The 12,140-nt window shown below is 43.6% G+C and overlaps 1 protein-coding gene across 1 annotated transcript in view; it reads left to right on the forward strand.

Moving 5' to 3' along the window:
- Positions 1 to 12,140, forward strand: part of AP1AR (adaptor related protein complex 1 associated regulatory protein) — a 132,975-nt gene that overhangs the window by 85,268 nt on the left and 35,567 nt on the right. Inside the window, exons 7-8 of the mRNA XM_033955577.1 lie at positions 1,049 to 1,113; positions 6,461 to 6,534. Of these exons, the coding sequence (XP_033811468.1) occupies positions 1,049 to 1,113; positions 6,461 to 6,534 (139 nt within the window). The remainder of the gene's footprint in view (positions 1 to 1,048; positions 1,114 to 6,460; positions 6,535 to 12,140) is intronic.

Consider the following 12,140-nt stretch of genomic DNA (forward strand, 5'->3'; position numbering starts at 1 on the left):
CACCAGCATCGAAGGACACCTGATCTATTGGTGCATACGTATGGTGATCTTCACTTGCAACTCATCAGTGCACGTGGAGGTCGCCACATCGTCGTGCCAGTAGGTGAGGCCAGGGAATGACCTCTGTTGTCTGATTGAAGCCAGGACTCCGAGGATTTGTTGCCTAGTGCTAGTGCACTGAGAGTTAAAAGATTGGCACTGATGCTGATGCATGTCTTTTTTTTTTTCCTCATTCACACTGGTTCTACAAACAATTTTTTGTATGCATAGACTTGGAGGCCAAGTTAGGGTAGACTGGGGCCGAACAAGCTGCAGCAGCATTAGAGCAGTGCAAAAGGCATGAGAACCGATGGCAGCCATTCATGCAGCGACGCGGGACAAGGCAGGCATGCGAAAAGCTCACGCCTGCCTTTAGCGCCACTCTGATGCTGCTGTAGCTTGTTTGGGAATAAGCCGGAGGGAAGGGCAGGACCACTAGAGGAACTAAAATAAGGTATGGGAGGTACAGGGGGGCCCTGCTTGCTTGCCTTGTGGTGGGGGGCCCTGCCTGCCTGCCACTAGGCCTGCCTGCCCTGTCCCGGCCCACCACTAGACCACCAAAGGGGGAACAGGGTACAGAGCCTGGCAAGGAGTGTGGGGTTGGGTGCAGAGTCTGGCATGGAGAATTTGGTTCAGAATGGGGTTTTTTTCTTGTTTTCTTCCTCTAAATCTAGGGTGCGTCTTATGGTCAGGTGCATCTTATGGAGTGAAAAATACGGTAACTAAAGAACAAGTAAGGGTAAATTTAGGAGCACACCTAGGTTGAACATCATTTTATAAGTTGACACAAAACGATTCAGAAAAATTTGTTAAAAATATTGTGTTAACTTTTGGTGCCACAGTGTGTCTGTTGAAATAAATTAAGATAACATGAGAAAATGCCATCTGCTTTCATACCATATCCATGTAGATTCTTAGGTGATTACTATTCTGGAAACTAAAACATTGAGCCATTTTTGCTCTATGTTAAGTGTACAGATTGCTAATGGACTACTTTTTATTTTTAAAGCATTATAGGTTACAGTGGATAAAGCAAAGAGCACAAGCTTCCAAGAGTGGAGACAACCAAAAAAGGTGAAAGTAAAAAAATTGTTTTTCTTTTTGCTTATCTCAGCATCTATGCACAAGCCTTTCTGCATCCAGATAAAATAATTCACTGGTCATGGTTAAGAAAACTCTAGAGCAGGGGTTGTGAACCGAATCCTTGGGGCACACTTAGCCAGTCAGGTTTTCAGGATTTGAATAAGATAGATTTGCATACAATGGAGGCAGTGCATGATGATTTCTCTCATGCATATTCATCGTGGATGTCCTGAAAACTTCACTGGTTATGTGTATCCTGAGGACTGGTTGACAGCTCCTGCTCTAGAGGGATCCTTCTAGTTCAAGTGCAATTCTTGAATGGTTTTGATTTCTAGAAGCTTCAGTATCCCTTATTTCCCTGATGTAAATTTATTTAGCAACTCAGTATACATACAAAACAGCTTTTAACTCTGTGCTTATCTAACTTCTTGTGGCTGTATCCCCTCTCGAGCACTGAGCCAATGACATCCCTGTAGAGTACGTTTATCCATCTGCCATCCCTGTCCTCCCCTTCCATTTCCCTTCACTCCCCAGGAGGTCTGGCATCTTTCCTTTTTTTCGTCTCCTTCCACAGATCCACCTTTTCTTAACTACCCTTTCATCCAGCATCTATCCCCCTTCCCCACCACCCCAGGGTTTATCATCTCTTCCTTTCTGTAACTTTCATCCCTAAATCCCATGGTCCATCATCTCTCTCCCTCTCCTCTATTTTCAGAACCATTATTTCTTCCCCCCCAAAAAAAATCTGGCATATGCACATCTCTTTGAACCCCCCTTTCCTCCCTCCATGTACTTCTACACCAGGGCCCCCCACCCCTGAAGGCCTGTCCCCCCCCCTTGAAGGCCTGCATCCCCCCGAAAGCCTGCCTGCCAATCCCCTCCCTTGATGGTCTGTCCCCCCCTGAAGACCTGCCCCCCCTTGAAGGCCTGCATCCTACCCCTGAAGGCCTGCCTGCATCCCACCCCAAAGGCCTGCCTGTCCCCCTTAAAGGCCTTTCTCCCCCCCCCCCCCCCCCGACATCAGAGGAAGGGTGGGACTGCGGCGGAGGAAACAGCTCCAAAGTCCGAAGCAGTGCAAAGATTGTGGGCATCGCGATCTTGCTGCAGGCTGCTTTGCTAAGATAAACGCCAGTGTGGGGAGGCCAGGGGGGAAGCGAGATGCCAGGGGGGTGGGTGGAGGGAAGCCGGACGCCAGGGGGGGAACTGGACAGCAGCGCTAACCGGCTAAGGCTCCCCCTCGCCTTCTAAAGCAGGTGCGGCAGCAGCCGGCCAGCAAGAGCAGCGCTGCCACTCCTGCTTTAGGGTGCGAGGGGGGAGGGTCAGCCAAATCGGGAAGCCGATATTTTTTTTGTTTTGAATTGATTCGAATCGATTCACCCAAAGTGAATCAGTGAACCGATTCGAATCGTGAATCGGGCAGCACTAGCTTGCAAGCCAGTATCCGTCCCACTAAATGTTTTTTTCCTGGGTCTTGGAAGCTTGGCAATTCTTGTGGTTCTTACAGTGGGATTCCTGCTTCCCCACCACAATTTAGATCTCTATAAGCTCGATCCACATGGTGCTGGAAGTTCAGATTGGTATTGTGGTTTCATGTCTTATCAGACTTGAAACTGCAAGACCCACCTGAACTCCTGGCATCACACAGATTAAGCTTGCAGAGAGCTGTGACTAGGGGGGTGGTACATGAGAGAGAGACTTTATGAAGGCTGAAGGGTATATGAGAGAGCACAAGAGAGTCTAGGTAAAGACTGTGGAGAGGGTACATTAAAGAGAGAGAGAGGGAGAAAGTACAAGAGTGGTTGAAGGCTGGGGAGGAGACAAAACACCATCATATTTTGCCACTATTTAACGAGATGTGCGGCAAAATATAATTGTGCATGTTTTGGCCCTTCAAATGTTACAAAATATAAAATGTGGCCCCCAAGAGAAAATGCTGGACCAAGCCTGCTATAGAGGGTCTACCCAGATCACAGCTCCAAACACAGGTTTTCTGACACCCTCCTTCCCCCCCTCCCCAAATTTGGGTTCATGGCCACTGGTTTGGGAAACCCTGATTTACCCCTTTGCTTTGTATTCTCGCCTTCAGCCAGTTAACACATATGTCTGAAAATCTGAAGTTCATCTCTAGTAAGGCTCATATGATATGGGAGCAATTTGGAATATCCCTTGTTGTTTTACAGGAGAGTACCAAGCACTTTTAGCTCATATCCATTGCAGCAGATTTTCAAAGATAAAACTATCAATAAAGTTTCTCTTCAAAAATTAGCAACTATAATTTATCTATAAGCCAGAAGGCACCAAGTAGATGGCCAGTTCTATTTGTATGGGTGACCAAGCAATATCAAAGTATTTATGTCAATTAATTATTCACTATGGAATCCTTTTACTAAGCTGTGGTAAAAAGTGGCCTTTTTCTATTTTTGTTGCCATTCGTGCATAGACATTAAAAAAAATTACCACAAACTGGATTGAGTATTAAAATTTTTCCATTCAGGGAACCCCGCCTGAATGGCCTGCTTCAATTGCAACCATCGAAAATATTGTGATTTATGAAGCCCAAATTTATGTTGCAATTGTGTAAATTCCAGCAGTTTACCATTAGAAATGACATCATTTAAATTTCTAATTCCTGCAATTATCCAATGTTTCCAGACGATCTTAAAACCGCCGATTGGGATCTTGGAGTTTAGCCATATGGATAGTAATTTGGTTAAAAAAAAACCTAAAAATGGTCTGAGGGATATTTGGAGCATTGAGATTAAACATCAGATTTCAGCATCTCAATGGCCACAAATTTGGTCTTGGAGAATGAGATGTACAATGTCAGCGTCTATGAGACAAACTTGGTTTTTTTTGTTACATAGAGCTTTTTGGACCCCAGTTAGATTACAAAAGTTAATAGTACTTTGTGCAATAGATGCTGGCATTGTAAGTCGGAGGTAGGGACTTTGGACCATCTTTTATTCTACTGCCCTCATATTTTAGCCTTTTGGAACTCAGTCTGGGATCAAATAAATTGTTTATTGGAAAACCATGTAGCGTTATCTTATGATACTGTGATATTTGGAATGTGTATGAGAAAAAAGAGTCAGATAACATCAAGTAATAATAAACTTTTAATGATCATGACTGGAGTTGCCATCCAACATATTACTAATAACTGGAAAGATCATACTAGGTTAAACTTTAATTTTTGGTGGAATTCATTATGCCACATATATAGAATGGAAAGATCAATAGCGACACAAAATGGAAATTATAATAATTTTATTAAAATATGGGAGCCATTAGCGTCTTTTTGTCATGATTAAATGTCATTTTCCTATTAGTCAGACATCATATAATAATAGGAGGGGGGAGGGATACAAAGATAGGTTTCGTTACATGAATGAAGGGTTTTGAGGGAGGGTGGGGAGAGGGTTACATTTATATGTTTAGATTATAATGTAAGATATGCAAGTGCCTTGTTTCATTGTGTTGATTATGAATATTGTACACTTGATGAAAGATTTTTAAAATGAATAAAGAATTAAAAAAAAAAAAATTACCACATGAGCGCTTACCAACACCTATTTTATAGTCAGTAAGGACTCGCACACTAATCCTATTCTAACTGATTAATGCAGGGATGCCCACTCTCTCTGCCCCCTGACATGCCCCCCAGCAAAAAAATATAAAAGTTTATTAGCATCCAGTTTAATACATGCCAATTGGGAACTTACTATAGAGCCTGAGCATATTGTGGTAAACCATTTTAAAGAGGTGGTAAGTGTGCACTAGTGGTTACTGCAGCTTAGTAAAAGCACCCCTGTGTCATCTTTTTTTTTCCCCCAATTCTTTATTATTTTCAATTACTTACAATAAGTGTAACAATAAATACAACATTTTAATATCACACTTAATATATCATTAATATCCATTTCAGAATTAGTCCCCCCTCCCTCCTAAACAATCATAATGCCCAACACATAAAATTTATATAATGAACCCCAATTCAATATGTTTAAATTCATTATCCTATCAGATTCCCACCCTCCCGGATGTGCATGTTTATAGGGGAAAACAATAATTAGACGTTACAATATTTTGCCAACGGCTCCCAAGTCTCCTGAAATTTCTTAAAATTCCCTTTCTGAATGGCTGTTCTTTCCATTTTATACATATGACATAATGAATTCCACCAAAAACTATAGTTAAGCCGCTTCCAATTCTTCCAATTGCTTGTAATTTGTTGTATGGCGACTCCTGTCATTATCAGTAAAATATCCTTTGAAGCTGAAATAAAACTGGGGAAATATGGTCTGCCAACCAGTTATATATTTTAGGGGTCATTTACTAATGATAGCACATGCAATCTGCCACAGGTCCATAAAATGGGCCTTGTGACAGTGCATGCTAACCTTTAATAAATGACCTCCTTTGTTTATAGTTTGGAATGATGACCCAGCCTAGGCTTTGTGAATGATACTGCAGGACTGGGTTCAATTTCCAGACATCATCTCACTTTGGACTTAGTCATAAAGAATACCTGCAAAGACAATTCTCACTTTATCTAACAGGGAGCCCTCCAGGCCATTGTTCTGCAGCTGTACTGATCAGTTTTTTTTTCTGGAATAAGGGTAAGCTAGATTCTGAAGAGGAACCCATGGTCCTTCTCACTCAGCAAAATGAAGATGACTAGTGTAACTCGATTTTTAGTGGTTGAATAGGCTCTTCTATAAAGAGTAGGTTGGATTACAAGTAATGAAAGTCATAGCACCTTAGCTTTTTGTTCAGCTTCCTTTTGGTAGTAAGTAGAATTGAAGTAAGTTGTGATTAAGCTTTAATCCTGAGGATACAGACCAAAAATGCTTTTCTTTTTAAAGTTCATCACTGTTGAAACAGAAGTTTACATGTTGGATAGCAATTTAACTCATATCCAGAGTATTGTGTTAGAGGAATTTCTGTACTTCAGAATAATTTAAATTGATGTTTTTAGCTTTGTAACCCAACACTACAGCAGCTGAAAAAGACCAGAGTTCATTTTTGAATTTGGAACATGAGCAATCACTTTCCAAAGCCAATTGGATCAAGACCTATTAGATGTTTAACAGAACTCAGCTAGCAGCAGCAGTAGGGGAGGGTAAGCTACATATTGCACTGACATCTTTGCTCTCATATGTTACCCAGATTCCAAATGAATGGGGATCTAGTGGATAGGGTAGAGATTCAGCATCTATTAAATGGTGCAAGAATCTACATTTTCCCTTTTTATGCTAACTTACTGCCTGTTCTTGAATGTGTTGTATACATAAAGTTGTACTCCAAGAGAGCAAATCATTTTATTAACTTTTTACAGTACTGTGGCAGAAGAAGACTTTGAATCTTATTTGCAGAATCTGAAGTCACAATATGAACTTTTTCGGAGCAGCAGTAAGTCTATTACAACATTCTTCATGGTTTGTGTATAATCTGTTTCTATATTGTTACTTTTTAAGACAACACTTTTTAGGCTATCATCTCACAGTTCATGATAGCTTTAGACAAAGTTTCATTACTGTCGCTACAAATGTATTATTGTAAGACATCAACACCTAGAAAACAATAGCAGAAAGAGACTTTGGGGGCTCATTTGCAAAAGAGAAAAATGTCCAAAAACTGAAAACTGTCACAATGGAGGGTTTGGATGGCCATGTTAGCATAAAACGTCCAAAGCATATAATCAAATATCTTCAAAAAATGCTTTCTGTAGCATTAGACATTTAGGTAAAGATGTCCCAAAAGTGGGCATTTCATAGGTAGAACGTAGGCGTGACTTGGGCATGTTAGCAAATGAACTTCTTCATGCCATAACATATAGCAAAATGATTTGTCTGGGCATTCTGAAACATGCCCTAAGTTATATCTTTTTTTAAAAGCAAATATGGTGAGCAACTATTTGTCTTTGGACCCGCTAGCGATTTGGTTGTGTTGAAGAGTGGAAAGCTAGAAGAAGCATTTGTCTGAATCACTGGGTAGTTGCTGTGTGCTGTCCTGCTTATTTGTCTGTGTTCTTGTCTCAGCCTTCACCTAACCTGCCTTGCTCCTCTCACTGACCTCTAACTTATCCACCCAGATATCTTTTTTTTTTTAACTTCTTTATTCATTTTTAAACTCTTACAACAAGTGATTTATACATAATAAAAAACAATCTTCAAATTTCACTTGTGATAACATTCAACAATTGTTGAATAATAAAATTTCTTCCCTCTATTCTTCAAAATTCTTCTCATTTTTTAATCACAACCCTTCCCACACCCAACCCCTCCCCCTTCCCTTAACTCTACCATGTGCTAAGATGTCTTAATCCCCCCACTCCTCCTACCTGCTACTTGCCTCCCACTGCCCCTTCCCATTGCTCTCCCACTCACTCACCTTACTTTGTGTCACTGCAGTAGCGTACCAAGGGGGGGGAGGGGCGGTCCGCCCCGGGTGCCAGCCCTAAGGGGGTGCTCTCGGCCTTGCCGTTCAGTCCCCCCCATCCCCGAAGGACCGCTCGCCCCACTGACCTTCCTGCACCACCTATGAAGCAGCCCGCAGCAGGATCGCGACGTCAGCGATCCCTGAGCTGCTTGGGCGCTGCTTCCTGTGCCGCGGTCCCGCCCCTCCTCTGATGTCAGAGGAGGGGCGGGACTGTGGTGCAGGAAGCAGCGCAGGGATCGCTGACGTCGCAATCCTGCTGCGGCTGCTTCATAGGTGGTGCGAGGAGGCCAGGGGGGCGAGCGGTCCTTTGGGGTGGGGCGGGGCATCAGGCCTTCAGGGTGGGGCGGGCGGGCAGGCAGGCAGGCAGACTTTCAAGGGGGAGTGGGGTGACAGGCAGGCAGGCAGGCCTTCAAGGGGGGGACAGGCAGGCCTTCAAGGTGGAGGCAGGCCTTCAAGGTGGAGGCAGGCCTTCAAGGGGGGGGGACAGGCCTTCGGGGGGGGTGCAGGCCTTCAAGGGGGAGGGACAGGCCTTCAAGGGGGGGGCAGGCAGGCCTTCAAGGGGGGGACAGGCCTTCAAGGGGGGGGCAGGCAGGCCTTCAAGGGGGGGACAGGCCTACAAGGGGGTGGGACAGGCCTACAAGGGGGTGGGACAGGCCTTCGGGGGGGTGTAGGCCTTCGGAGGGGGTGCAGACCTTCGGAGGGGGTGCAGACCTTCAAGGGGGTGCAGGCCTTCAAAGGGGTGGGACAGGCCTTCAAGGGGGGGTGCAGGCCTTCGGGGGGGTGCAGACCTTCAAGGGGTGCAGACCTTCAAGGGGGTGCAGGCCTTCGGGGGGGTTGCAGGCCTTCGGGGGGTGCAGGCCTTCAAGGGGGGGACAGGCAGGCAGGCCTTCAAGGGGGGGACAGGTCTACAAAGGGGGGGGGACAGGCCTACAAGGGGGTGGGACAGGCCTTCAAGGGGGGTGCAGGCCTTCAAGGGGGGACAGACCTTTGGGGGGGACCCTGGTTTAGAAGTACACGGAGGGAAGGGGGTGTTCAAAGAGACGTGCATATGCCAAACTTTGGGGGGGGAAGAAATAATGGGTCTGAAAATAGAGGAGAGGGAGAGAGATGATGGACCATGGGATTTAGGGAGGGAAGGAACAGAAAGGGAGAGAAATTGGACACAAGGGATGGTGTGGAGAAGGGATAGAGATACTGGATAGGAGGGTAATTGGGAAAAGAAAGGGAGATATGGTGGACTCTTGGGTGGTGGGGAAGGAGGGAGAGATGCCGGATGAAAGGGTAGTTAAGAAAAGGTGGATCTGTGGAGGGAGATGAAAAAAAGGAAAGATACCAGACTTCCTGGGGATGGAAGGGAAATGGAAAGGGAGGACAGAGTTGGCAGATGGATGGTTAGCATGCAGAAAGAAGGAGACCCTGGCAAGCAAGTTATCAGAAGAAAACCAGAGCCTTGGACCAACAAGATTTGAAATATAATCAGACAACAAAAGGTAGAAAAATTAATTTTATTTTCTGTTTTGTGATTATAATATGTCAGATTTGAAATGTGTATCCTGCCAGAGCTGGTGTTGGACTGCAAACGTGAGCTAGGATTTAACAGAGAGAGGAAAAGTCCTTTTTGTTTCTTTATTTTATTTACACCATAGCGCCAGTGTGGTTAGGAGAAGCCAAAGGGGGTGAAAAAGCTATAAAACCCACCAGGAGTTTTGAAAAAAATCACCCAACTGGGCAGGAAAATCGAATTGAGAAACCAATTCAATAGGCTGAATTGAATCAAAATTGTTTTTCCTGAATCTAGCAGCATTAGTTTGCGCTACTGTCTTAGACTTTAGGACCTGGGATTGGGGAGAGATGGCATCCTCAGTACTTTATAATGCAAGTGAAACGAGGATTTGGTCAGACTTTTGAAGGGTCTGCAGAAAAAAAATATTGTATAGGCCGGGGACATGAGACAGCAGGAAATGGGAACTTTTCTTCCTTCTATTTTTGTGAATGGAAAGGCTGAGGATGTCAGAGAGTTCAGTTAAAATATGTGCTTTAAAAGAAAATATAATAATGTGTTTTATAAAGTTTATAGCATAGCTGGCCTACCCAGTGAGGTGTTCCTAGTGGTGGTGGTGGCAGCGTGTCAATGTGTTGAGAGGAAGAGGTGGTCTGGGAAATTCTGCTGAGCAAACTCCGGGCCCATTTCCACCCCCTAGTTAGTCCAGTCCACTCAACTGGTTCACACACTGAGTGGGTCTTTGGGTGTTGTTTTGGAATCTCTTCCAGTGGTTTATCAGTATCTCCTTCTGGTCCAAGGAAGGAAACTTTGTTATCCTTAGCATTGACCTACAGAATATGTTTGTAACAGCACTGCTTGTGTGGCATTAGGCTATGTAGTGATCGAAAGAAAAAAACAGACCTTTGCACATTTTTGCACTATATGGTGGGTGTATGAGAAGATTCACATTTCCTGCACAGTTAAGTCCATGTGAAGTTACCTTGTGCTGTATTTGACATCTAGCAAGGTCTCTGTTTGAAAGGAAAGATCTAAACTTAAAAATGAAGTGGCCAGAAGTTATGGTAAAAGTGTAGCTGGTTTTAAGAAAGATTTGGACAAATTCCTGGAGGAAAAGTCCATAATCTGTTATTAAGACATGGGGGAAGTGTCTGCTTGCCCTGGATCGGTAGCATGAAATGTTGCTACTCTTTGGGTTTTGACCAGGTATTAGTGTCCTGGATTGGCTACCATGAGAATGGGCTACTGGGCATGATGGACCATTGGTCTGACCCAGTTAGGCTATTCTTATGTTATGTTCTCATCTGTAGGGGCCTTTGTTTTCACTTCTTATTTTAATGTATTTTTTTTCTGGGAACTTATCAGTGTTTTTTATAATGGGAACAAAAATGGAAGAGAATTAATGTTTGTGGGATGAGGGGGTAACTAATTTCTTCAGCTAAATAATTCAATCCACTTCAAACAGACATAGGAGAACTCACGCACCATTCACACACCCTCCAACCAAAAACGTCAAAAGAAAAAAACTGTTCGACAACCTCCTAGCCATTCGAGCTGCAACACTCGACCCCCAACTCTACAACCAATTGACATCGACCACAGACTGCAAAACCTTCAAAAAGAAATAAAAACCCTTCTATTCAAAAAACACATAAAACCGAACTAACACAATCAGAACTGTCCAAGCATCACTTGCAACTACTCCATATGTACTTCTAATGTCATGACAATTCAGACATAATTTATGTTATGTTATATTTGGAATATAAGAAAATTTTCACTGCCAGTTTCTATTCTGACCATTTATTCCGTTTCATGGTCATTACAAAAAATATTTTTTTACATGGGGGAGGGGCAAAAAATGATGGGCCCCGGGTGCCACATACCCTAGGTACGCTACTGTGTCACTGTGCTGTATCTGTCTGTCCTATGTGCCAGGAGCTGCAGAATGAGTGCTGATTATCTCATCTGTCTCTGTGAGCAACATCTGAGGGGAAGGTCTGCTGTTGCTTTATCAGGGATAGTAAGTGCACGGGGTCGTCTGTCTAGGGAGGGAAACACTACATTGGCTACACACAGTGGTGGTAGTTAGTGGATATAGTGGTCATGTTGCACCTCAATGCATTGTTCTTGTGCAACAGGACTGGTAGCCATCAGGTTAAAAACCCCCATTAGTATTGAGGGTTGTAGAGAGCCCACTGTTTGTTTTCATGCTCCACCTCCCATCAATCTGGGATGAACTCCACCCACTCAGAAATATAGAAACATGGCAGATAAAGGCCAAATGGCCCATCCAGTCTGCCCAGCCACAATAACCATTATCACTTCCTCTCTCTTAAGAGATCCCACATGCCTATCTCATGCTTTCTTGAATTCAGACAGTCTTTGTCTCCACCACCTCTTCTGAGAGACTGTTCCACGCATTACCACCCTTTCTGTAAAAAAAAGTATTTCCTTATGTTATTCCTGAGCCAGCTTCATCCTATGCCCTCTCATTCCAGAGCTTCCTTTCAAATGAAAGAAATTCAGCTCGTACACATTTACATCATGTAGGTATTTAAATGTCTCTTATCATATCTCCCCTCTTCTGCCTTTCCTCCAAAGTATACAGATTGAGATCTTTAAGTCTATCCCACTATGTACCATTTTAGTAGCCTTCCTCTAGACCGACTCCATCCTTTTTATATCTTTTTGAAGGTGCGGCCTCCAGAATTGTACATAATATTCTAAATGAGGTCTCACAAGAGTCTTATACAGGGGCATCAATACCTCCTTTTTCCTATTGGCCATACCTCTCCCTGTGCACCCTAGCATCCTTCTAGCTTTCGCCATCACCTTTTCAACCTCTTTGGCCACCTTAAGATCATCACATACAATCACACCCAAGTCCTGCTCTTCTGTCATGCACATAAGTTCTTCACCCCCTAAACTGTATCGTTCTCTTGGGTTTTTGCAGCCCAAATGCATAGCCTTGCATTTCTTAGCATTAAATTTTAGCTGCCAAATTTCAGACCATTTTTCAAGTTTCGCAAGGTCTTTCTTCATGTTATTTAAACCATCCTGGGTATCTACTCTA

Source organism: Geotrypetes seraphini, chromosome 1 (assembly GCF_902459505.1).
Source record: "Geotrypetes seraphini chromosome 1, aGeoSer1.1, whole genome shotgun sequence".
NCBI lineage: Eukaryota > Metazoa > Chordata > Amphibia > Gymnophiona > Dermophiidae > Geotrypetes > Geotrypetes seraphini.